General features: G+C 46.8%; 1 protein-coding gene across 1 annotated transcript; it reads right to left on the minus strand.

Moving 5' to 3' along the window:
- Nucleotides 1–38: 38 nt before the first annotated feature.
- Nucleotides 39–27977, minus strand: SPOCD1 (SPOC domain containing 1). The gene is given in 16 exon segments (XM_007468708.1): nucleotides 39–706; nucleotides 1632–1818; nucleotides 2108–2197; nucleotides 2737–2886; nucleotides 3189–3340; nucleotides 3569–3701; nucleotides 5598–5723; nucleotides 7404–7520; nucleotides 7628–7787; nucleotides 8547–8656; nucleotides 8960–9020; nucleotides 9127–9214; nucleotides 9270–9345; nucleotides 9676–9852; nucleotides 10849–10890; nucleotides 26814–27977. Coding segments are annotated over 16 exon segments (3501 nt in total).
- Between the last annotated feature and the right edge of the window lie 7 nt (nucleotides 27978–27984).

The following is a 27984-nucleotide window of genomic DNA, read 5'->3' on the forward strand; positions in this document are numbered from 1 at the left end:
TAGGAAATTAAAGCGCCTCTTTTGGTGGGTAATGAGGGTCAGGTCTCTGCAGGAAGGGGACACTCAGAGCCGGTTCCATCTGTAGGCCCCAAAGAGGAGTCAAGGGATGGGCCAGGGGGCTCTGGAGCTGCAGGGGACTGGCAGAGGAGGCCAAGAATCCCAGGGGCTGCAGGAGGCTGGGCAGGAGGTCGGGGAAGTTGCTCCTGGCCTAGGGACCTCAGTGAGGCTTGGAACCGGTGGCTCATGGCCACCAGGGATTTGAGATGCTGAAGCAGGGCTTGGCGGGGACAGGAAGCCCTGTGGAGGTGCTGGTCATGGCCAGCTGGTGAAGCTGAATAGGGATGCCAGGAATGGTGCCAGCCTGGGTTTGGACGCCGTTGCCCTCGCCCAGGACCCCGCCAGGTCTCAGGTTCTCCCCACAGTCTCCCCCTGCCTCTGGGAGGCCTCTGCCAAGCACAGATTCCCCTTGGGGCCAGGCTGCCTCTGCCCTGGCCCTGCTGCAGGGCACCCACCAGGGGAGGGGATCCCTTCAGGGCCACATTTGGCCCCGTGGCCTCTGGCTGGTAGCATCTCATCTCCGCTTTTCTGTTCAAGGAGAGCATTTTGCGAACCTTCCCCCACAAGGGGCTGGACTCTGCTGTGGCCAGAAGCCCTGCCTTGGGGAGCAGCACAGCCAGCAACAGGCTTGCGTGAGTGGCTTCCAGGCCTGGAGAAAGAGGGGGAAAGAGACCAAAGGCTTGGACGGAGAGAACTCATAGCCCCCAGAAGCTGCATTCTGGCTGTGGCAAGAGGTCTGGAGGTCAGACCCCCAAGAAGAGCTTTCCAGTAGTGAGATGGGGCCCATGAGATGCTAGGAAAGTTAGGTAGGAGGGTGTAAGATTTGCTCTCACAGTGTGTGAAAGGGTTCACTTGGCTGAGACTGGGGCATGGATGGTTTCATCTCAAGACTGTATGATTCATTCTACCACACTGTCCCCAGGACAGGCAGCCCAGAAAGATCAAACACTACTCAGCAACAGGTACAGTCCACCCCTTGATACCCCCTTCAGCCCCCTCCCATGCTTTCCTGGATCCACGCCCTGGAGGCTATCCAGGCACAAAAGCCAAGCTTGGCCCAGGATAGCTGTAGTGAAAACATCTCTCCTTTCTCTTTTATTTAGGTCCTAATTTCAGCCAGTTGGTGGTCCCTGCCTCTGTTCTGCTATGCTGTGGTCAAATGTGACTGGTGAGTTTCTCATCAAGGTGCCTGATTGGAGAGACTGTATGTGTGGTGGTTAGGAGGCCAGTTTCTGCTACTGACTGGCTCTGTGACTCTGGACAAGTCACTTGCTTTCTCCCTACCTCAGTTTCCTCATCTATGAAGTGAAAACATTAATAGCACCATCCTGAAGGGATTATTTTGAGGACTAACTGAATTAATATAAGTGAAGTTTTCAGAATGCTGTCTGGCACGTAGTAAACAATATACAAGTCTGAGCTCTTCTCGTTTTTGTTCTCACGTTTGCCCATCTCAGAAGTTCCCTTCTGAGATGTGCCTGCCTCCATGGAGACAGGGGTGACTGTGTCTACAATGCTTGTCTGGTCACCAAGTGAGGGGGAGACAGGGCCTGGGATGGGCATCAGGCACTCACCTGGGCCTCCAAGAGGGCGCAGCCTGGAGGGCAGGGGCTGGAAGGCAGGCAGGGGCAGCAGGACCACCCCCACCTGTTCCACAGCTGCCAGGCCATGGCGCTGCTTGTCGTTGAGGTAGGAATAAAGCAGGTGGCAATTTTGGGTGTCCCGAGAGCCCTGTGGGCACAGTCTGACCACGCAGACGTCCTGAGGTTGCAGGAAGGAGAGCAGGTTTAGGAACAGTCATTCTTTGCTCCTGTGAACACCCCTGGTCTCATCTGAACCTCTGAGAACCCTGTGAGGAAGAGTGGCCCCATCTTCCAGAGGTGGAAACAGAGGGACTTGCCCAGGCTCACACAGTGAGTCTGCAGTCACAGTGGGAACTGGACCCAGATATCTTAAACCAGGCATCTGCTCCAGAGCTGGAGTGAAAGAGAGCTCAGGGCTGGGGATATGGTGCTAGAAGGAGAGGTGGTGCCCAAGGGTGGGTGGTTACCTTGGCCTCGGCTGGGCAGATGCTGGCCAGAAAGTCCCAGACAGCATTGGGGGGGATGCAGCCTGCAGAGCGGATCACCTGGGGCAGGGCCTGGAGACAGGTAGGAGGCCAGTCAGCCTCCCAGCTTCCTGCCCACTTTAGGCAGACTCAATACTGGCTACCCGGAAGCCACAGCCTGTGGCCAAGAGGATTGACAGGCAGTATATCAGGAGCCCCAGTGGCTGCTGGAAAGCCCTAACTACCCCTGGAGGCCTACAGCCTGTCCTGGCCAATCTCCTCTACTTCTCAGAAGCCCCTCACTCCCTCCTCTAACCCTCTACCCTCATCCAACACGTGGCTGATCATTCACTCACTCAACAATAACTCCTCAAACCCTACTCTGGGCCAGGATGCACCAGACCCTTTTCCTGGGTCCTTCCTGCTTTATGCCTTGGGTTAGAGTGAGTCCTTTGCCCATGTGTCTCTGCAGGAGTGGGGCTGCATCTAGCCTAGCACAGGGCCAAGCACAGAGAGGGAGCCAATGACTTGTTTCAGAAGGAGTGAGTGGGTGAATGAATGAACGGGGCTGTGTGTAGCTGACTGGGCTGGTCAGTGTGCAAGGGAGACTTCGGCGAGCTGGGCAGGAGTACCCGGATGAGCCAAAAGCTGTGCCCCGAGACCAGCTGGGCCTTGACCCGGAACTGCTTAATGGAGAACATGTCCAGAGACCCCTCCCAGGGTGGCTGGCTGGGCAGGGCTTTTGTGGACCCAGCAGGCATCTGGATCCTAGAGGGAGGGACAGAGAGAACAGGGCCAGGTGAACAGGTCACCAGGGCTTCCCCAGCAGCTCCTTAGTTTTCAGAGAAGGTCCTGTGTCCCCACTGTGGGTGCTGGAACACTGGTCCAAACATGGCCTTATGTGGTAGAGACCAGTAGGCAGGGATGATTAGTTCCATTGCACAGATGGGGAAACCGAGGCCCACACAAGAGGCAGGATTTGCCTAAGCCCATATGGAAAAACCCAGCCTGTGTCTGCTGCCCCAGCAGGTGGCCTCCCCCACCAGCCCTGCCAGTTGCCCACCTCCTTGCCCACTGCCCCATACCTGTCCTTGGGCTCCGTGGGAGGCTTCTCCTTGGTTTGGGGCATCTCTGGAGAGGACATAGGGACCAGGCTTGGGGCTCTCTGGAAAGCATCATCCCCCATCCTCCTGGTGGCTATGAAGGAGGCTGGCCGCTCATACAAGGGCTTCCAGTCTGCAAAGAGCAGAGGCAGGAGCTGAAAAGGGGGCCAGCAGCTAGGCTAAAGTCAGCCCAGGGCATTAGAAATGGAGTTTGACCAGGTCCTTTTTGAGGTGACCTGGAACACAGGTACCCCCACCCCACCACCTTCTCCCCAAGCCATGAATCCCTGTTGCCACTGAACCCCACACTCAGCCCCGGCCTACCCACCACCCCTGTGCCCCTCCTGTGTCTCCCTCCCACCCATGCAGATGCGGCAGCTGGGGTCTAGGAAGTGGTGCTTGTGCTGCTCTCTGGTGTCCTCGTGCTGCTCCGTGGTGCCCCTTGACGTGGCAGGCAGGGCCAGTGGGCCGCAGTCTATGGACACCATGGGACCCTGGGAGGCAAAGGAGGAGAGAGGGGTGGGCTGGGAAGGCGGCTGGGGAGGTCAGCAGCCCTCCATGAGTAGGGGGCCCTCAGGGCTGTGGTTTTGTTTTTCTAAATAATATATTCTTTAATTACAAAAGTATCATGAACTTGTTACAGAAAATTTAGAAAATATAGAAAATTTGAAAATTAAAAAAAAAAATCACCCCTTGTCCCACCACTTAGGAACAACTGTTGATACTCTGGGTATTCCTTTATAATAGTTTATCTATACACAGAGTTTTGGGGGTCCTTTTGTGGTTCATGTGTCCATAAAGCACAGCAAAGGTATCTGCCGTGTTATACCGTCCCTGTAGACACTGCACTGATGGGGTGGGCTGGAGTGTACGCATCACCTCTGCTGCTAGACAATCAGGTCGTTCCCAGGCTTTCACTGTAACAAATAACACTGAGGACATCCTTATGCTGAAAGTATTTTCCTAAACTTTCAATTATCTCCTTAGGACGAGTTCTCAGAAGCAGATGACAGAATTGGGGAGAATGAACGTTTTTAAGAACCTTGATGCCCAATGCCAAATCACCCTTTTTTCCTACATGGGCTCCATGCAGTAGCCCAGTAGAAACAGCTTTAAACACACAACAAACATTGATTGCTTCAGGAAGATTTGAAAAGATCTTGAAACTCTCACTCTTGCCTTAACACCATCTCCAGAGCAATGACAAGGCACAGGCTTTGGAGTCAGAGAGCCTGGGTTCCAGTCTCCCCCACTGCCAACTAAGTGACCTTGGGCAAACGGTTTCAGGTGCCTCACCCAGGAAACTGGCATCACCCATCTCGTAGGTTATATCGTGAGGTTTGAATGAGGCATTGTTTGTAAAAGTGGCACATAGTAGGTGTTCAATCGGAGGAAATGTTGCTATTCTGTGTTATCTTCCCCTCCCCTACTCTGCCGACCGCTCTCTCTTCCCTCTCTCTCTGGCTCCTCCTCCTATATTTACATTCAATTTACTCAGGGAATACAGGTTGGTTTGGGTTGGGGAGCAGCCACGCCCTCTTAGAGCTCCTCTCCGCACAGCCAGGAGGTCTGGTTGTTGGCCTGGATACTGGTGAGGGAGAGCAGGGATTTTTGTCGGTCAAGGTCACTGCCATTTCCTCAGCGAACGAACGTGGCTCAAGGGAGCCCCCCATCCTGGACACACAGCTGATTAGACCGGTGTGAACGTCTGACCCACGGGATACCCAACCAAAACCAGAGCAGCTTTCTCCTGATAGCGACTGAAGTGAGCCAAGGGGGCGCTCTGATTGGCTGCAGGAGGCTGAGGGGATGGGTTCATTGATTCGAGGGCTGCTGAGCCATCCTGTTGAGCCACGTGCAAGGAGGAGGGGCCGAGGGGGAGGAAGAAGCAGGATGGACAGGAGGATGGGGCAGATCCCCCACAAAGAAAAGGACACTCTGCACAGGCTGCTCTGGACTCCAGCTGGTCCCCTGCCAGCGCATCCCTAATTCCTTCTGCTGAATAGAGCAAGTCTCTGCTCCTTACATCCAAAAAGTCCCTGCCTCAAACAGTGTGTCCCTCCTGCTTCCCAACCTGGGATCTGGTCGGAATGCCTGAGGTTGGGGGGAACTGCGGAGATAGGACTCACTACTACTCACATGAGGTGCCTTGGGGTTAGGCCAAAAGGAGGGGCAGCAGCGCTGAGAAAGTGAGGACAGGCCCAGTGCCAGCATTTGTCTCACCCCGGGCTCACCCAGACCCTGTGCGGCCACCGTCATTCCCCTATTTACGATGAAGACCGTGGGCCTCAGCGTAGTCAGATGACTTGCCCAAGGCCACACCTGGTGAGGTGAGGGGTGGGATCCGAGGGCACAGGCCCTGCCTGGCACCACATCAGGCTCCCACTTACCACCAGATCCTCCAGGGTCAGCGTCTGGTCCATGTCCCGCAGGATCTCGACTTCCCCCTTGTGGGTCAGTTTGGAGGCCGGGAGGCTACACGGCTCCTTCTGCAGCTGCTCAATGATCTCCAGGCTCTGAGGGGCAGGGCAGCCCCAGCTCAGCCAGGGTTGGAGGACTTTGGCCACCAAGAGCCCAAGTGCTCCCTTGAGGCCCCCCCGCCGCGGCTCCCCTTCTGTGCCAGCCCTTTCCCTTCCTCCACGTCTCTGCTTCTGCCAGTCCCTCACCTGGAGACCCCCCACCATCCTCCTTACTTCATTTTCCACTCATCCACCCTCCACTCAAACCCGGCCTCCCCGAGGAAGCCTTCTTGAACTTCGCCTTCTCGCACGAGTCAAATCTGTCCCTGACTGTATCCCACCCACCCTCTGCCCTGGGAAGAGTGTGGGGTAGTTGAAAGAGCACGGGCGCTATAGCACCAGCTGTCATTAATAAAGACCCACAAGATGGTGTGGCCCTGGGCAAGCCCTTCATTGCTCTAAGCCTTAGCTGATCTGTTCTCTAGAAATGAAATTAAGAGCATCATATTAAACAGCTTATGTTGAGTGCTTAGCCTGGAGCCTGGCTCACAGTAAATGCTACTTGTGATTCTTATTGCTGATCAGTGTCATCCTATCTGAAACGATTCCTGAAAGCCTGTCTCTTCCTTTCTAACAACCCCAGGAGGACAGAAGCCCTGTCCTCCCAGCAGGGTTGGCTTTGTGGTCATGGGCTCCATGCAGTAGCCCAGGGCCCTGCGCCTAGAAGGGCCCCATGCTAAATACTGCCATCATCTTGAAATTCTTTTTCTTTTTTCTTGGCCGCGCTGCCGGCATGCGAGATTTTAGTTCCCCGACCAGGAATCGAACTAGTGCCCCCTGCAGTGGAAGCACAGAGTCTTAACCACTGGACCGCCAGGGAAGTCCCTGAAATTCTTAATCATTGAACAAAGCACCCGCATTTTCATTCTGCACTGGCTCCGCAATTTACATAGCTGGTCCTGGTCGCCCACAGTGCCCGGACAGAAGCTCAGAGTGGACAGATGCTCCTAATGGATTCCAGTTATTAATTCTAACCAGCCCAGTGTCTGTCAGAACAAGGGCCTTATTGCCCTAGCCCACCCCACAGGCCCTGCTCCCTCGATCAGTCCCTCCCTTTCTCACTGGGGCACCAACAAACATTATGCAAGCATCTCCTGAAGCTGGCTCACTGCCCACACCTTCCCTGCCCCTGTGCAGTTCCCCCTGGGAGAGAGAGACCCACGGATGCAGGGTGTATGGGGGTGTATCTGTGAACTGCTGGAGGTTGTGGGGTTCCTCACTCAGCCTGGGGCACTAGGAAGACTTCCAGTCTTTTCTGGAACTTCTGGGGCTGGACTGGAGCAGGGTCATCACACTGGGTCTGTGCCCCATGGATGGCAGATGACAATCCTGGATTCCAGACTCTGGGCCAACATCCCCAGTCCCCCCACCCCCCAGCCCAGCTCCATAGAAAAGCAAGTGGAAGACAACACCCCCGGGGGCGTCACCTCTCTACTGAGCTCTCCATCTCCAATCCCCTTCATTTCTGCCTCTTTTCCCTTTTTTTTTGGTGAGAAGAGTCTCTCTGACTCTCTCCCTGTCTGCCCGATCTTTCTGTTCCCTCATTTCTGTTTCTGTCTGTCCTGTGCTCCCCTGTCTCATCACCTTCCTCCTCACTCTTTGTCTCTCCCGCTCCATCCTCGGACCTCCCCCTCCCCAAACCCCTTCTCCATGTCCTGACTTGACCCAACAGCTCACCCTCTTTTCCTCCTGGTCCCGCCAGCGGGCCAGCTCTTGGGGGGCCAGCTGGACCGAGCTCATCCGCACCAGGCCGTGGGGGCTGACGTCTCCGTGAACCACTTTGAGAAACAGGTCCTGCAGGGGCAGGGGCTGTACCACACCGCTTGGAGAGCCCCACCCAACATCCTGCCAGGGCTTCCCACCTCTGAGGGGGACCCAGCCCAGCCCGGAGCCCCACTCACCAGGTTCCTGGGGTCCCGCAGGTTGAACAGCAGGCTGCGGTACTTGTTCTTGTAGCGGCCGTTGGTGGCTTGTGTCAGGTCGAAGAGGGCTGCCTCGATGCCGGCAGCGATGCCCTCCACGGCCTCCTCACTCAGCGCCAGGTCTGGGCGCTCCTGAAGGCTGTGGGGCACAAGGGCAGGGCCAGGGCACTGAGCCCGAGAGGGAGACATGGGTGGAGAGCAGGGTCTGGGCCAACTCTGGTTTCTATTCTGGACATTTTCCTACATGAACCCATTTATTCTCCCCCCAACTCCGTGAAGAAGAGGTATTATCATTCTCCATTTGCAGAGGGGGTGACCGAGGCTCCCAGAGGATAAGGGGCTTGCCTGAGGCCACATGATGAGTAGAAAAGTAAGATGGGATTGCTCAGCCGCTGTTCTATCCCTGGCCAGTGAACTGGGGTATGGAGGGAGGGAAGGAAGCCTGGCGGGGGGAGGGTAAGGCATTGGTCAGAGGAGGGGATGGAGCCCTGGCCCTGGATGCAACCCTGAATCTGCTACTGACTTGCTGTGTGACCTTTGCAAAACCCTGTCCTCTCTGGGCCTTGGTCTCACCATTAGTAAAATGACAGCTCTGGGCTCAGATCTCTGAGATAGTCTCAACACAGGGTCTCACTGTGTCTGAAAGCATTTGCTGCGGGCGACATCCACACAGGACCTGAGCAGACACTGAGAGTTGCAGTGGCTTAATGAGAAAGCACAACCCTGAAGCCAGAGAGACCCAGGTTCAAACGTGTGGGCAAATGACCTCCCAGGATAAAATGGGGTTAGTCGTACACACAGAAGCCCTTAGAACACGGCACAGCCCTGGGAGGTGGTGTGTGTGAAGGCAGCCATTCAGGATGTCCTGGATGTTAGGGAACGTGGAACAAGACCTTACCGACTCCACAGCGCCTCCCGCATGGCACGGACCACAGTGCCCCGTACCCCAATATCCAGGGGTAGCTTCTCCTGTTGGGGCTGAAGCTGAGCTGTGGAGAAACGGAGTCTCTGGCGCCCAGAGGATGCTCAGGGGCAAGGGGAGGGGGTGACTCAATGCTGAGGGGCTTAGGCAGGCAAGGGAAGGGTCCCACCCTCAGAGACACAGGGCGTCTAGGATGTCTGTCTGGGAGCCGAGTCCAGGCAGCCAGCGGTCCCCACCCCTTTGGGGAAGGACTACAGGCTGATTGGGGGTGGGAGGGGAGAGGAGTCTTAGCAGGGGCTGGGGCCCAGAGCTGGGTGGGAGCCCCCTGCGTGCTCAGCAGTCCCTAGAAGACAGAGGGCTGCTGAGGGGCACCCTCCACGGCCCCTCACCTGAGTCCTCTCCCCGTGCCTGCTCACCAGGCTCCTCCTCTTCAGCCTCCACTGGGCCACACTGTAGGGGAGGGTGAGGACCCGAGGCCTTGTCCCTGGGTGCAGCCTCCCAGCCCCAGGGGGACCCTGCTTCCCCAGTCACCTCCCCAGTCCCACATTCCCCCTACCCGTGCTCCAGGGAGGGATGCCGCGTGGCCAGGGCAGAAGCACTCAGCCCCGGACACTCAGCACCAGCCTCCTGAACGGGACCCCCTCCTGCAACAGAATGAGGATGTGGAGAAGATGGAGCCCCGGGGCAGGAAGGAATGACTCCTCGGATGGTGGAAGGGGCCAGAGAGGCTGCCAGAGCCCCATGCTGTCCCCCCTGAGGGAGGTGGCTAGAGGATCTTGGGATGGCAGGACATGAGGGGTGGCCAGGAACAAAGGTCAACGACTGCTCTCTCCCCACATGCATGGAGGCCCAGCCCCTCCCTTCCTCCTCTGCTCCCGTCAAGCTCCTGGACTCTGCAGTGCAGGAGAAGGAATGCACAGACCACCGCCCGGGGGCGGCCAGCCAGCAGAGGTCTAACTCTGCCTCTGGCTATTACGTTCTGTGTGACCATGTGCAAGTCACGGCGTCTCTCTGGGCTGCAGCACCATCTCTGTGAATCAGGTGTGCATGTGCCTCTCCCAACAGGATGAAGAGACCTGTCAGTGTAAAGAACATCTTCCTGTACCTGGCACCCCGCGGGGCCCCGGGCCATGGGCCTTTCCTTCAATCTGGGCCTCTGCACAGGTGAGGCTGAGTTGACCTCCATCATGTCCTCCAGAACCTCCAGCTTCGGAGGCAGGAGCCCCCCTGCCTGGCCGTAGCCGATGGCCCCCAGGAGGTGGATCACTGCCCCAGAACCAACCTGCCAGGGGAGAAGAGCCCTTCAGAGCACTAACCTCACCTGCAATTGTTTACTGTCCTTGCGCTTCCCCGCTGAACTGTAAGCTCCATGAGGACAGGGAGCATGTACGTCTTAGCCCGCACTGTATTCCCAATGCCCAGAAAAGGCTGGCACAGAGGAGGGCTCTATAAATGTTTGCTGACTGCCTGGCCTCCATCCCAGGAGAGAAGCCTGTCTTCATTCCCATCCTCTCAGCTTCCCCTCTCACTCCCAGCCACATTCAGAGTTACCTGGACCCTGTACTGAGACCCTTCTCACCCTTCTGACCAGAGATGCATCTTACCAGGGAGCCATATTCTGTTCTGAGCCCATCTTCTCTTCCTCAAAGCTCTGTCATGCCCCTTTTCCAGGGTCACTGACTTGCCTTTTGCCCTGAAACAGCCACGTGGCGAACACGTCCACCACGCCCTCTGAAAGCCTGCTGATCACCCCTCTATTGCCCCTGAGAGGAAGCCCTTCATGACCACTTCAAGATGCAGAGTGGTTCTGGGTCTTCTAATGAGCTATAGAATCTCTCCTGCTCCCCTTTTTGCATTGGCTTCCAGGAAGCTTAGTATTAACTTTAAGCCTAGATGTTGTACCTTTCCAGGATTGGGGGGGGGGGTTGTAACAAGATTTCCCCTTCTCCTTCCCCTTTTCTTGCTTTCTTTAGACTTTAACCCATTTGAGTGTGTTTTGATTCTTTTAATTTATTACAAACCACAGGGAATTGTTTTGAAAGTAGATGGGTCTAAAAACAAATCCTTGAATGAATGATCATGAATGGTCAGGTTCCAAGGTTTGGGGGAAAGTAGAGGTCTGAGATTCACGTCATGGGAAGTGGGGAGTACTAGGAAGCTCCGGAGGAGGGCAGGCTGGGGCAGGGGGCTGGGATCATCTCTGAGGAGGACCCCTCCCACCCCACCACACCTCAGGAGAGAGAGAAAAAACAGCAGTAATAAAAAGGAAAAAACCTACGTAATACACATGCTTCACCCCATGGGTCATTTTCATTGCCTCCTTGGAGAGAAAGAAGAAACAGACATTAGAATTCAGAGGACCCAGTGACCCCACTGCAGGGAATTCACAAGAAAATACACACAAAGGTGAAAGATGTACATTCAGTGTTCACTGGGTTGGCATTTATAACAACAAAAAAATTGGGTACAATCCAGTGTCCATCAAAAGGGTAATGGTTAATAAATGGTTACATATCATACTATGGATTCTAAGTGGCCATTAAAAAGAGTGAGTAGTAATAAAAAACTACCATTCATCAAGGGCTTATAAAGCAGCTGACCCTGGAAGAAGCATGTCATACATGATCTTATTAAGGTCTCAGAACAACACTATGAACTATGTACTATTTCCATCCCCATTTTACAGATGAGGAAACTGAGGTTCAGAGAGGCTCTGAAAAGTCCCATAGCTACTAAGTGGCAGAGCTAGGATTAGAACCTAGTTCTGTCTGACTCCGAAGCCCAGGCATTTAACTGCTGGGCTATGTGGAGAGCACTGAGAGATATGGTAAGATTCATGGAAAGATGTCAAGCTGTATTGTTTGGAGAAAAAGAAAGAAATAGGTTATGGAGCAGTATGTGTTGCATAAACCCATTTATGTAAATATATATTTATAGATACATAATAGAAGTTATCTCTGGGGAATGAAATTCCAGGGGGATTTTCACTTTCTACTTGTAGACACTTGGGTATTTATGTTACTCAGAATGAGCATGTGTCTCTTTTATAAGCACAAACATACTTTTTAAATTAAAAGACAAGTTCAGAACAATGTGTGTAGTGTGCTACCATTTCCTTTAAAAAGAGAAAGACTTTTTCATTGTATTTGCTTGAATCTGCATGAAATATCTCTGGAAGTATCCACAAGAACCTGATAACAGAGGCTTCCAATCGGAAAGGGACTGGGAGTTGGGAAGGAGACTTTTCACTTTTTTTTTTTTTAACCATGGGAATGAATCAGCCTTTCAAAACCTTTTGACTGGCCCCTGTTCTCAGGGGTCCACATACCAGTGTTATGAGGCTCCAAAACAATAGGCAGCAGAATCAGACCAGCAAAGGCTTTAGATAACTGGACTTTTTAGACAAGAATACAACATATGTATGTATGATATGTTTAAAGAAATAAAAGGCAATGTCGAACATATGAGTGAAGGGCAAAAAATATATATATGTATATATATATATAAAATCTGAAGGGCAGATTTGGTTGGGGACAAAACACGACTTCTGGAAATAAAAATATGATAATAATAACTATTAAAATCTAAAAGTCAAGGGCTTCCCTGATGGTGCAGTGGTTGAGAGTCTGCCTGCCAATGCAGGGGACACGGGTTCATGCCCCGGTCCGGGAAGACCCCACATGCTGCAGAGCAGCTGGGCCCGTGAGCCATGGCCGCTGAGCCTGTGCTCCGCAATGGGAGAGGCCACAACAGTGAGAGGCCCGCATACCACAAAAAAAAAAAAAATCTAAAAGTCAATATATAGGTTTAATAGCATATTAGACACAGCTGAAATAAGCTAGTGAACTAGAAAATAGACTTAAATTATCCAAAATATTTACAGCACAGAGACCGTGAAACACAATCAAAGAGACACAAAGGCTAGAGTGAAAGGACTAATATCACTCTGGAACTAAAGTTCCAGAAAGAGAGAGGAGAGAATTGAGCAGAGGGAGTATTTGAAGATAGACAGCTAAGAATTTTCTAGACTTGATACAGGACAACAATTTACAGATTCAAAAAGCTCAGTGAATTTCAAAAAGTTTAAGTAAAAGTAAATCCACACCTAGACACATCATAGTGAAACTGCTCCACACCAATGATAAGGAGATCCTGGGCTTCCCTGACGGCGCAGTGGTTAAGAATCCGCCTGCCAATGCAGGGGTTACTGGTTCGAGCCCTGGTCCGGGAAGATCCCACATGCCGCGGAGCAACTAAACCGGTGTGCCACAACTACTGAGCCTGCCCTCTACAGCCCGTGAGCCACAACTACTGAAGCCCGTGAGCCACAACTACTGAAGCCCGCACACCTAGAGCCCATGCTCCGCAACAAGAGAAGCCACTGCAATGAGAAGCCCGTGCACTGCAACGAAGAGTAGCCCCTGCTCACCGCAACTAGAGAAAGCCCGCGTGCAGCAACGAAGACCCAACACAGCCAAAAGTAATAAATAAAATAAATAAATTTATTTTTTAAAAAAAGATCCTAAAAGCATTGAGAGAGGGGAAAAAAAAATCTAACAATTTAATAGCACTGAAAATGTGTTACCACTGTTCTGAATGCTTTCCTTGTTAGTTTACTTAATCCTCATCACAACCCTGTGAGTTAGGTACTGGTACCATTATTGCCCCCATTTTACAGAAGAGGAAACTGAGGCACAGAGAGGTTAATCAGCTTGCCCAGTGTCATACAGCTAGTAAACCAAAGATCTAAGATTTAAATCCTGGCAGTCTGATTCCAGAGGCCACACCTTTAACCGCTAACGCTATAATGCCTGCCTCTCACAAAAAGACATTCTACCTACAAAGGAATGGTAGTTAGACTAACAGCTAACTTGTCAATAGTAATATGGAAGCAAAACATAGTAGAATAATATTTTCAATATGCTTAAGGAAAATATCAATTGTGCACCCACACAAAATATTTTTTGAGAATGAATATAAAATAAAGATATTATAACTTATTTACAAAACAGAAATAGACTCACAGACATAGAAAATAAAGTTACGGTTACCAAAGGGGATAGCGGGGGCGGGGAAGGATAAATTAGGAGTTGGGGATTTACATATACCCACTTCTACATATAAAATAGATAAACAATAAGGACCTACTGGGTAACTCAGGGAACTATATTCAGTATCTTGTAATAACCTATAATGGAAAAGAATCTGAAAAAGAACAGATTCAGTGAACTGAATCACTTTGCTGTACACCTGAAATATTGTAAATTATACTTCAATTTTAAAAATGGTTTAAAATAAAAAATAAAGATATCATAGAGAAAACCAAGAGAGTTATTGTTTTTCTTGATAATTTTATTTTTCTCAATAAACAAAATGTTAAAGGATGAACTTGAGGCAGAAGGAAGGAAAAATGATCCCAGACATAAAAGCTGAGATGTAGAGAGGAATTCTGAGCAAAGAAAATGATAACTATGTTGTTAAATCTAAACGAACACTGATTATATGAAACTATAATATTTGTGTAATTTGTGGGCTTAAAAAAATAACTTAGGACCAACTTACTAGATAACAACAGCACATAAATTGGGAAGGTGCATGCTTGGAACTAAAGCATTCCCAGATCATCATATTACTTCAGAGGAAGATAAAGACAGTAACTTCCTTTATACTTTGATAGGTCAGGTATTTGTGTTAACATTTCTACAACAGCCACCAAAAGAATACAAACAGGGCATAGAGGGATAAAAAGAAATAAGAAAAAGTAATCAATCTAAAAGGAGGTAATAAAAGGGAGAAAGTGTTTAAGAAAATGCAGGATATATGCAAAGCACAAAATAAGACAGTAGGAATAGAGTCAAATAAATCATAACTACAACAAATGTAAATGGACTAATATTTCAGATTAATGCAAAAATTATCAGAACTTTAAAGAAAGGAAATCCAATTATAAGACACTTATAAAACCTATTTATGAAACACAACAATGCAAATAGGTTAAGAGAAAAAAATGGAGTAATATGTGAGTGGGCAAATACTAACCAAAATAAAGTTTTGTAGCTACACTAGTCTCAGACAAAACGAACTTTAAGGCAAAAAATAATTAGAGGCAAAGACCTCATTACATAATGATTAGCAATTTCACCAGAAAGCTATAACAACTTTAAATGTATAAGCGTCTAATAACATAATCTCAAAAAACATACAGTAAAAACTGACAAAGCTATGAGGAAAAAGACAAAACCACCAGTATAGCATGAAATTTTAATGTATTTCTCTAACTATTGCTAAATCTAGCTGACAAAATAATCAGTAAGGATAAAAAAGATTGAATGAAAACAATGAAGAAGCTTAATCTGTGTACATATATAGAACACTGTTCTTAATATACACATTCTTTTCAAGTATACATGTAAAATACATGAAAATTAAGCACAACCTGAGCCATAAAGCAAATTTCAAAAGACTAGTATTTTTTAGACCAACACTGCCCAATTAATTACAAATGTGAGCCATAGGTGTATTTTTAAGTTTTCTAGCCACATTAAAAAAAGGTAAAAAGAAACAAGTGAAATTCATTTTATATTTTACTTAACTCAAAATATCCAAAATATTATCATTTTAACTTGTAATCAATAAAAAACATTATTAACGAAATTTTAATTTCTTTTTTTCAGTGACTAAGTCACTGAAATCCCGTATGTATTTTACACTTACAGGACATCTCAATTTGGACTGGCCAGCTTTCTTTTTTTTTGCCACGCCACGCAGCATGTGGGATCTTAGTTCCCAGGGATTGAACCCACGCCCCCTGCATTGGAAGCACGGCATCTTAACCACTGGACCACCAGGGAAGTCCCCTGGCCAACTTTCAAGTACTCAGTAGACACAAGTGGATAGTGGCTACCACAACAGACGACTCAGATAAAGATCACTTTCTCAGACCACAATATGATTAAGTTAAAAAGCAATAACAAAAAGAAAAACATAGAGAAAGAAAGTAAAGAAAGAAACTCATATGAATGGAAATTAAGAAATACACTTCTAAATAACACATAGGCCAGGGACTTCCCTGGTGATCCAGTGGTAAAGAATCCACCTTCCAATGCAGGGAACGTGGGTTTGATCCTTGGTTGGGGAACTAAGATCCCACAGCCGAGGGGCAACTAAGCCCACGTGCCACAACTATTGAGCTTGCCCACCTCAACTAGGGAGAAGCCCATGTGCCACAAGGAAAGATCCCGCATGCCTCAACGAAGATCCCGTGTGCCAAAACTAAGACCCGATGCAGCCAAAAAATAAATTAAATAAATAAATATAAAATAAATAAATAACACATAGGCCAAAGGAAAGATTGTAATAAAAGTTATGAAATACTGAGAATTGAATGATAATAAGAAAGACATATATTAGAGTGTGTGGATGGAGCTAACATCATCATTAGAGGTTCCTTTATAACTTTAAATGACTATTAGAAAGGAAAAAGATAGAAAATTAATGAACTAAGCATCATTCTTAAAATATTATAAAAATAAGAGAATAAATGGAAAGAAAGATGATACTGAAAACAAACATATAATGGAGAGGATACACAAAACCAAAAATCAGGTCTTTGAAAAGACTAAAAAAAAAAAAACAATTCTCTGCCAAGATTAAGGAAAAGAAGGAAGGGACAACAAGACAATATTTAGAATGAGTAATCATGAGTGCACAGATATTAACAAGATAAGTGGCTATTGTGAAATACTTTATGCCAACATAGGAGTAGATCTGAAAACTCAGATTAAATGGATACAATTCTAGAAAAATGTAACTTACCAAAATTGACTCAAGGAAAAAAAAATTTTTAACTGAATAAACCTATAAGCATAGAATTAATTGAATCAGTAGGGAAGGAATCATCTTCCCTAAAGAAGTAGAGACTTCTTTTTTTAACCAGTGATGCTACCGAAATGTTCAAAGAACAAATAATTCCAACTTTATACAAATTACTGCATCAAATGGAAAAAGGGAAAACACTCTACAATTCATTCTCTGAGGCTGCAAAACTGAATACCAAAACCTCACAAGGACACTATAAGAGAAAATCATTTCAGGCCAGTTAACTCATCAACAGAAATACAAAATTTCCAAACCAAATATTATCAACATGAATTCAGAAAACATAAATAAGGTATAATATGATCAATTTTGGGTTTATTCCAGAAATGCAAGATTGACTTAATATTTTAAAAACCCAACTCATTAAATTAACATTAGTAAGAGAATAAAAATCATATTACATCAAAAAATGCAGAAAATATACTTCTTAAAATGTACTGTCCATTCAGAATAACAAGCAAATCAGGAATAGAAGGCAGCTTCCTTAACTTGATAAAGTATCTAAATAAAAGCACAGCAAACATCACACTCATGGTGAAATAATGACCACATTCCCTTTGAAATCCAGAACAAGACAAAGTTCCCTGTTACCCTATCACTACTTCTATTCAATATTATACTAAAGGTCTTAGCTAGCACAGTAAGGAAAGGGGGTGGGAGAGATGTAAGAATTGGAAAGGAAATAACAAAACTCTCATTACTTGCAGGTTATATGACTACCTACATAGAAAACAAAAAAGAAATCCTAATAGGTAAATTATATAAATTAATAAAAGATTTCTGCAAAATCAATTGCATGTTATATACCATCAATAGTTAGAAACAGCAATTTTTAAAAGTTACCATTTTATAATACATAAAAGCATAAAGAAATAAAATCAGACAGTATGTGCTTTCTGATGGAAAGACCACACCACTACCTAAAAAGTAGTTGGCCCCCAAACTTTGAATCCAAATCTAATCAAAGCTCCAGGTTTAACCACCAGTTCACAGAAAATACAGAAGACAGAGGAACAGGTTTCACTATAACCACAGCGATGCAAAAAGCTAAAGGAAAAACAACCTAGTTTCTTCAAAAATGACTGCAAGAAAAACAAGATTGGAAACAGACCTATACGTTACAAGAGGCTTACAAGGCATATCAACCAACTGCAACATGTAGATTTTACTTAGATCCTGACTTTAAAAAGACAAAGTATAAAAATAAATTATCATCTTTATGAAACTATTGGAAATTTGGATATTAAACAAATATTTGATATTAAGGAATTATGGTCAACCTTTAGAGAAAATAATACGTGGTTGCTAGAGTTGGGTGATGAGTACAAGAGTTTTCATTCCAGGGGCCGGTAATTTTTTTCTGTAAAGAGCCAGAGAGAAAATATTTTAGGCTTGCTGGCTATACAGTCTCCATTGCAATCACTCAACTCTGCCATTGTGGTAGGAAATAAGCCATGGACAATATGTTAACAAATAGTTAACAAATAGTTATGCTCCAATAAAACTTTATTTACTAAACCAGCTGAGGTGACCAAAGCGTGGGTGATAACTTGCCAACCACTGCTTAAAATTCAATCTACTTTTACATATTTTTGAAATTTTCCATAACAAAATATTATATATTTGAATTTTATATATTTGAATATTTGTATACCAATGTTCACAGCAGCATTATTTACAATGGCTAAAAGGTTGGAAATAACCTAAATGTCCATCAACAGATGAATGGATAAACAATATGTGGTAAAGGCATACAATGGAATGTTATTCAACCTTAAAAAGGAATGAAATTCTGACGCATGCTACAACATGAACCTTGGAGACATTATGCTAAGTGAAATAAGTCAGTCACAAAAGGACAAATATTGTACAATTTCAATTATATGAGGTACCAAGAATAGTCAAATTCATAGAAATAGAAAGTAGAATAGTGGTTATCAAAGGCTGGGGGAAGGGGAGAATGGGGAGTTATTGCTTAATGGGTACAGAATTTCAATTTGGAAAGATGAAAAAGTTCTGGAGATGGATGGTGGTGATGACCGCACAACAACATGAATGTACTTAATGTCACTGAACTGTACACTTAAACATGGTTTAAAAGGTATATTTTATGTGATGTATATTTTACCACAATAAAACAATTTTTAATAATTAAAAATTTCTACCCATCAACAGACACCATAGGAAAGCAAAATATGAACCACACTTTGGGAGAATATATTTGCAAAACATATAGCTGACAAAGGAAGAGTATCTAGAATACATAACGAACTCCTACAGATCAGTAAGGAAAAGTTAAAACCAAAAAAATTTTTTTGGCAAGACTTAACCAGAAATGACCAGAATGCATGCAAAGATTCTTCTTAGTAATAGGGAAATGAAAATTTAAACAATATTGAGACACCATAGCGTATCCCTATTTTGGCAAGAGTTGAAGTCTGATAATATCAAGTGTTGGTAAAGATGTGGAGCTACTGGAATTTTGCACTGCTGGTGGGAATACAAACTATTTTCAGCCATTTTAGAAAACATCTGGCACTGTTTAAGTTGAATATGTGTATACCCTATAACCCAGCAATTCCACTCCCAGGAATATTCCATGGAGCCACTGTTGCCCACATGTACCAAGAAACATACAAAACTGTTCATCATAGCAGCACCATATATAATAGCAAAAAACTGCAAACAACCCAAATGTCCACGTGGAGTCAAGGAATAAATAAACTGTGGTATATTCGTGCAGTAGGATACTTACTGCCAATACTTGGGATATGTGTGAACTTGGGAAAGTTACTTAACCTCTCTGTGCCTCAGTCTTCTCATCAGTAAAATGGAGATAATACAAGTATCAACCTCATAGTGTTAATGCAAGGATCATTATCATTATTCAAGGCTCTTAGAACAGTGCCTGGGACTCAGCAAGCTCTCTCTATAAACTCTGATGTTGTTAAGTTTCCTTGGCTCCTGCCCCTGAGAGAGTCCCTCCCGGTACCTGACCAGACTTCAGTCTCTCCATTTCCCTTTAAGCAATGTTGTCCTCGATGATCTTTCCCACCTTCCCCCTCCCCTCTTGACCCTACCCCGCCTACTGCTCTGCTCCTGCAATGCTCCAAGCTGCTTCCTGTCTCTGAACATTTGCATGTGCTCTGCGCTCTTCCTAGTATGCCCTTCCTACCTTCTCTGCCTGCTGCACACCCACTTCCTTTGCCCAGATCCAGCTCCCACAGCCCCCTCCTGTGCCCTACCCTACCTCCAAGCCCTCCCACACACCCCTCCCTAGGGAAGACTCAACTGCTCTCTGGGTATCCAGAATCTGCTAGGTGTCAATCTGAATCTCAACTCTGGTTACTTGTTTGTCTCCCCACACTGGACTTTGAGATCCTGGAGGAGCACTCCCTGTTTGCTGAACAAATAAACTCCCATAAAAATCTAAATCCCTTAGCCAGGCCTTTAGCATCCTGGCTCAGTACACAGAGTGGAATTGAACAGGCCTGGATTCAAATCCTGACTCCACTGCTTACTTACTGTGTGACCTTGAGTGAGTCACTTAGCTTCTTGGAATCCCAGTTTTCTTAATCAGCAAAACAAGGGTATTAACACTGACTTTTCATGCTATTGTGAGGATTAAACATGAGATGATGACCTATGTGAAGCTCCTGGTATACAGTAAGCACTTAAAGAGCTATTCTTAGGCTGTCCATCTGCTGGAGACATGCTCCTCCCTCACACAACTCCTGATGCTTCATAGCTGCAGACGGGGTACCTGAGTGTGGGAGCCTAGGTGGGGCCGGAGGAGCTGTGTGCCTCCCGAGCTGTGACAGGCAGAACAGGGGACACTGCCAGAGCTGCCCTCCCCATGTCCCCGCTATCCCATCCACTGAGTGGCTCCAGACATAACTGACCACCGTGGGGATCAAATAGAGAAGAAAATGGCCCTTCAACCAACTTCCCTACCCCCACTCTAAGAGTCTCTATCTCACACCAAAAGAATACAACACAGCCAGCCTCTCATACCAGATTCCCAGCAGTTCTGGTGCCCAGCTGATTCCCACATTTCATAGAGGAGGCAACTAAGATTCAGAGAAGAGACATCTCTCGTCTAAAGTCACTCCGTTTTAAGAAGGAAAGCCTGACCTTGAACCTGTCTATCTGCCCTTGACACAAGCCAAGCTGCCTCCAGGAGAAGGTGCCAGGGCCCTCAAAGGGGATGCAGACCAGCTGGGCACTATGCCCATGCTTGTCCACGCCCCACTCAGCCCTGTCCTCAACCACCGGCCCGTCCCTGTCACAGCCCAGCCTCAATTCTTCTCCTTCCGCTGGCACCAGTTGCCGTGGCAACAGGTTGTTTGGGAAGCTGTGGAATGATGGGCTGTGCCGCAGAGTCAACGATGGGGCCTGGAGGAGAGAGCAGCTGTGGGCTGCTTCCAGTCAAGGTGGGCAGGAACCTGGCTCCACCACCAAGGTCAAATACCCCCTCAAAACACTGCAGACCCAGGAATTCCAATTCCGGGCATCTGGCCCAAATAAATAATCTGAAATGGGGAGAAGCCAGATGCACAGGAGTGTTCACCCCGGCAGTCCTTAAAGCAGGACAAAATTGTATATATCAATAACAGGTAACATTTTTTAGTTTTCTCTTGTACCAGGCACTATGCTAAATACTGAACACACATATGTGTCATCTCATTTGCTCCTCACACCGCCCTATGAGGTAAGTACTTTTAATACCCCCATTTTGCAGATGAGGAAATTATACTCAGAAAGGTGAGGTTGCTTGCCTAGGTCACATTCAGAGAGTGGCAAAGCCAGGACTGAATGCCTGTCTGTGAGCCTCTGAGCTTTGTGCTCTTAACTTACATGACAGTGGTCAGAAATGAGAAGAGGAAGACCCAGCCCATCCTCTGGTCCTGGCAGTGCCTGTAGACCACTATGATGCAGGGTTCAGGGAAAGCACAGATTTGCAAAATTGTATGTACCAACTGGGAAACACCTTCAAATACTAAAGCACTTGAAAATTAAAGTGTAAGTCCCAGAACAATGAGGCATGGCATGAACCTACTTATATATAAAAAGGTGCCTTCAATATACAGATGTTCATATATGTATAGAAGTTATAAAAAGGAGACTGGAAAGATGCTAACCATTAACAGCAGACAAAGGGCAATTGGGCCGGGAGGTACTAAACAGGATTTCCTCACTCTGTGTTAACAAATTCATTGTAAAACAATTTTTTTAATATCTAAAAAATCAAGTTATAAATTGTGACATGGAGCTTCCCTGGTGGCACAGTACTTAAGAATCTGCCTGCCAATGCAAGGGACATGGGTTCGAGCCCTGGCCCAAGAAGATCCCACATGCTGTGGAGCAACTAAGCCTGTGCAGCACAACTACTGAGCCCATGTGCCACAACTACTGAAGCCCACACACCTAGAGCCCGTGCTCCGCAACGAGAGAAGCCATGAAAATGAGAAGCCTGTGCACCACAATGAAGTGTAGCCCCTGCTCACCACAACTAGAGAAAGCCCACGCACAGCAACGAAGACCCAACACAAAAATAAAAATAAATTAATTAATTTAAAAAAATAAAAAATAAATTGTGAGATGCATGATCCCCTTTCTAGGCAAAGACATATATGCATAGGAAAAAAATGGAAGAAAGGACATATACCAAAATGTCAACAGGATGGAACAGGATAGAAAGCCCAGAGATAAACCACACACATATGGTCACCTTAACTTATTTTTTTAATATTTATTTATTTATCTGGCTGTGCTGGGTCTTAGTTGCAGCACTCGGAATCTTTGTTGCTGTGTGTAAGATCATTGTTGCGGCACATGGGATTTTTAGTTGTGGCATGCAAACTCTCAGTTGCAGCACGTGGGATCTAGTCCCCTGACCAGGGATCGAACCCGGGCCCCCTGCATTGTGAGCATGGAGGCTTAGCCACTGGACCACCAGGGAAGTCCCAGGTCACCTTATTTTTGATAAAGGAGTCAAGAATATACAATGGAGAAAAGACAGCCTCTTCAATAAGTGGTCTGGGAAAACTGGACAGCTACATGTAAAAGAATGAAATTAGGACACTCCCTAACACCATACACAAAAGTAAACCCAAAATGGATTAAAGACCTAAATGTAAAGCCAGACACTATAAAACTCTTAGAGGAAAACATAGGCAGACACTCTATGACATACATCACAGCAAGATCCTTTTTGACCCACCTCCTAGAGAAATTGAGATAAAAACAAAAATAAACAAATGGGACCTAATGAAACTTAAAAGCTTTTGCACAGCAAAGGAAAACATAAACAAGACGAAAAGACAACCCTCAGAATGGGAGAAAATATTTGCAAATGAAGCAACTGACAAAGGATTAATCTCAAAATTTACAAGCAGCTCATGCAGCTCAATATCAAAAAAACAAGCAGCCCAATCCAAAAATGGGCCGAAGACCTAAATAGACATTTCTCCAAAGAAGAAATACAGATTGCCAATAAACACATGAAAAGATGCTCAGCATCATTAATCATTAGAGAAATGCAAATCAAAACTACAATGAGATATCACCTCACACCAGTCAGAATGGCCATCATCAAAAAATCTACAAACAGTAAATGCTGGGGAGGGTGTGGAGAAAAGGGAACCCTCTTGCACTGTTGGTGGGAATGTAAATTGATACAGCCACTATGGAAAACAGTATGGAGGTTCCTTAAAAAACTAAAAATAAAACTACCATACGACCCAGCAATCCCACTACCGGGCATATACCCTGAGAAAACCATAATTCAAAAAGAGTCATGTACCACAATGTTCACTGCAGCTCTATTTACAATAGCCAGGACATGGAAGCAACCTAAGTGTCCATCGACAGATGAATGGATAAGGAAGATGTGGTACATATATACAATGGAATATTACTCAGCCATAAAAAGAAACAAGGGTTTCCCTGGTGGCGCAGTGGTTGAGAGTCCGCCTGCCGATGCAGGGGATACAGGTTCGTGCCCTGGTCTGGGAGGATCTCGCATGCTGCGGGGTGGCTGGGCCCGTGGGCTGTGGCCGCTGAGCCTGCGCATCCGGAGCCTGTGTTCCATGGCAGGAGAGGCCACAATGGTGAGAGGCCCGCGTACCGCAAAAAAAAAAAAGAAATGAAATTGAGTTATTTGTAGTGAGGTGGATGGACCTCGAGGCTGTCATACAGAGTGAAGTAAGTCAGAAAGAGAAAAACAAGTACCATATGCCAACATATATATGGAATCTAAAAAAAAAGATTCTGAAGAACCTAGGGGCAGGACAGGAATAAAGACACAGACGCAGAGAATAGACTTGAGTGAGGACACAAGGAGGGGGAAGGGTAAGTGGGACAAAATGAGAGGCTGGCATGGACATATATACACTACCAAATGTAAAATAGATAGCTAGTGGGAAGCAGCTGCATAGCACAGGGAGATCAGCTCCATGCTTTGTGACCACCTAGAGGGGTGGAATAGGGAGGGTGGGAGGGAGATGCAAGAGGGAGGGGATATGGGGATGTATGTATATGTATAGCTGATTCACTTTGTTATAAAGCAGAAACTAACACACCACTGTAAAGCAATTATACGCCAATAAAGATGTTAAAAAAAAAGAATATTAACTGTATCTTATAACTTAACATATACTAGGTTCTAATAAAATTTTGACATTATTAATAAAACTTGCTGCAATTACAAAAAAAATGTCAACAGGAGATAGCTGTGAATGTTGGCATTATGGGGATTTTTATTTCTTCCTTATTTTCTACAATAAACACATATTAGTTTTTTTAATTAAAAATTAATGTTTTTGAGTGATGTTTGCAAAGACAATGTAACAGCACTTCTAATGTAATTACAGTACCAAATAGTGGTAAATCACACAGGCAGCTCATTGGTTCCTATCCCAGTTCTACTAATTTGTTGTTTGGTCTTGACATAGTCACTTTACCTGTCTGAGCCTCAGTGCCCACAACATTAAAATGGGTATACATCATTAGCATCTACCTCGTATGGTTGTTAGGAAGATGGAAGATAAAGAGCTCGGGAATATACCCAGCTCATGGTAGGCAGGCCAGCTGCTATTACTGCTGTGATGCTAGCGGGGAATGTGCACAAGCAAGCAGTCCAGCAAGCTCTCCAGACAGACTGCCTGGGTCTGCATCCTGGCTCTGTCATTTACCAGCTGTGGGACGTTGGGCCTATAACCTTACCTCTCTGGGCTTCAGGTGAAGACTAAACCAAAAGCACTTAGCACATAATACATATTCAATCAATGTGATAAAAATTTAACTATGTGACTACTATATATAAAATAGATAACCAACAAGGACCTACTGTATAGCACAGGGAACTAACTATACTCAATATTTTGTAATAACCTATAAGGGGAAAGAATCTGAAAAACAATATATATACATATATATGTATATATATGTGTATATATATATATATATATATATCACTAAATTGCTATGCTGTACACTTGAAACTAACATGATATTGTAAATCAACTACTTAAATAAAAAAATTCAACTATGTGAGAAATATACATCAAACACAGGTAATGCCATCTTCTGCCTTTGGTGTACAAACATGTTAGCTATGATTATTTATAAAATGACCAATATTACTATCAATAAAAGAACAATGGAAAGGGAAGCAGTGAATACAGGGAACACAGCCAGGCACTGCCTCCCTTGCTGTGTGAGCTTAGAGAAGTTTGATAACTCCTCTGAGCCTCAGTTTCCCCATCTGGAAATACAGGGCTAATGCCTGTCTCATAAGGCTATTATCACACTCAAGAAAAAGCAAATTTAACATAAATGGATTTACCTTGTGCCTTATGCTAGGCACGTTAGTTTACACCATCGTCTCATTTAACCCTCAAAACCAGGGGCCCTCATCCCCCGGCCACAGACAGGTATTGGTCCGTGGCCTGTTAAGAACCAGGCTGAACAGCAGAAGGTGAACTGCGGCTGAGCGAGCGAAGCTTCATCTGTATTTACAGCCGCTCCCCATTGCTCGCATTACCGCCTGAGCTCCGCCTCCTGTCAGATCAGCGGTGGCATTAGATTCTCATAGGAGCATGAGCCCTACTGTGAACTGTGCATCTGAGGGATCTAGGTTGCGCACTCCTTATGAGAATCTAATGCCTGATTATCTGAGGTGGAGCTGAGGCGGTGATGCTAGCACTGGGGAGAGGCTACAAACACAGATTATCATTAGCAGAGAGGTTTGACTGCACAGAGACCATAATAAATCAATTTCTTGCAGACTCATATCAAAACCCTATCAGTGAGTGGCAAGTGAAAATAAGCTAAGGGCTCCCACTGATTCTGCATTATGGTGAGTTGTATAATTATTTCATTATATATTACAATGTAATAATAATAGAAATGAAGTGCACAATAAATGTAATGCACTTGAATTATCCCGAAACCATCCCCTGACCCCGGTCTGCGGAAAAATTGTCTTCCATGTAACTGGTCCCTGGTGCCAGAAAGGTTAGGGACTGCTGCTTGGAACAACCCCATTGGGGCTTCCCTGGTGGCACAGTGGTTAAGAATCCGCCTGCCAATGCAGGGGACACGGGTTCCAGCCCTAGTCTGGGAAGATCCCACATGCCACGGAGCAACTAAGCCCAGGCACCTCAACTGCTGAGCCTGCTCTCTAGAGCCCACGAGCCACAGCTACTGAGCCCCCGTGCTGCAACTAATGAAGCCCACGCGTCTAGAGCCTATGCTCCGCAACAAGAGAAGCCACCGCAATGAGAAGCCCGCTCACCTCAATGAAGAGTAGCCCCCGCACCACAGGTAGAGAAAGCCCACGCGGAGCAACAAAGACCCAATACAGTCAAAAAATAATAATAATAATAATAAAATAAATTTAGGGCTTGCCTGGTGGCACAGTAGTTGAGAGTCCGCCTGCCGATGCAGGGGACACGGGTTCATGCCCTGGTCCGGGAAGAACCCACATGCCGTGGAGAGGCTGGGCCCGTGAGCCATGGCTACCGAGCCTGCGTGTCCGGAGCCTGTGCTCCGCAACAGGAGAGGCCACAACAGTGAGAGGCCCGCGTACCACAAAAAATAATAATAAAATAAATAAATAAATAAATTAAAAAAAAATAAAATATAGGATGTGGATGTGTGTAAGTTATATGCAAATATTATGAAAAAAAACCCCATTAAATTGGAATTAGTATTCCCTTTTTACAGATGAGGAAACAGGTTAAAAAATATTCCAGGGTCACTCAGCAAGGAAGTGAGCAGAGATAAGATTTCAATCCAGGACTCACTGACTCCAAAAGATAATGATGCCCTTCCTATCTCAACCTTTCAGACTCAACCTACCAGTTTGGGGCAGTCTCCTAGGCTGGATTCCTCTGCCTGGTCCTGGTTGGAGTCGTCTGGGCATCTGTCAGTGCCCTGGTCCTGGGCATGGGGCACCGGGCCCCTTCTCAACTGTTTAGCACACTTGGATCTTCTCTGCCCCGTGGATGGGCCTGAGCTAGCCTTGCTGGCTACAGGCTTCAGGGCAGCAGCGAGTCCCTGTCCTGGCATCCCCCCAGACACTGGCTGAGCCTTGACCTCCAACTCCTCCTGGTTGTGTGAGGTGGCAGGGCCATCACCACCGCCAGGCCCCACGATGTGTCTGGCTTCTTGCTGCTCTGTGGAAGCCTTTCCGGACACTCCCAGGCACAGTACAGGGCTCTGTGGAGGATCCCAGGCAGCTGGATGAAGGGACTCACCTCCACTGGGCAGTGGGGACCTGACAGGGTCACAGGGGCTGCCTGGCTGGGTCCCGCCCTCTGCAGTGGGCAGATATTTAAACTTCTCAATCCCTGAGGCACAGCTCATCCAACTTCCGCCTGAATCTCCAGGCCCACACCCAGTGTCCTTGCAAGAGAGAGGACTGCAAGGGCCTCCCAAGGACTCCATGTCAGCACCTTGCGGGGAGTCTCCCACAGACTGGGGCTTGTCCCCACCAGAGCTCTGACCAAGCCACAAGAAGTCATCAGCCCCCTCCTCATCCTCTGAGGGGGCCTCAGACCTCCTGCTTTTCTGTCTTGTTCCCACGGACACACTACAAAGATTCCTGGGCCAGCTTCCAGCTAAGATGTCGTGCATTGTAACCTGGAGCCTCTTGGAGGCCTGAGCCCTCCCGTGGGCAGGCACTGTGGGCAGCTGGATGTGGAGCCTGGGGCCGGGCATCGAATCCTGGCTCTCTCCCATAGCTTGCAGCCCCAGGACCACCAGGTGGGCCTTGACCTCCAGGCTAGTCCCAGGAGCACCCACTACCTGGGAGCTGGCACCTTGCTGAGCCTCTTCCCTGAAGACCCTCTTCCTGCTGCCCGCCCAAACTGGGGCCCCAGAGCTCTCTCCTGGAAGGTCTGGTGCCAGGCCTACCATGGAGCTGGTTTCTTCCATATCCTCCTGGAAAAGCCCACAGCTGTTGTGGAGACTGAGAACGGGGTCCGCTGTGCTGGAACCCTCTGCAGCGGCCTCCTGAGACATGTCTGCC

Source organism: Lipotes vexillifer, unplaced genomic scaffold (genome assembly GCF_000442215.2).
Source record: "Lipotes vexillifer unplaced genomic scaffold, Lipotes_vexillifer_v1.1 scaffold1261, whole genome shotgun sequence".
Taxonomy (NCBI): Eukaryota; Metazoa; Chordata; class Mammalia; order Artiodactyla; family Lipotidae; genus Lipotes; species Lipotes vexillifer.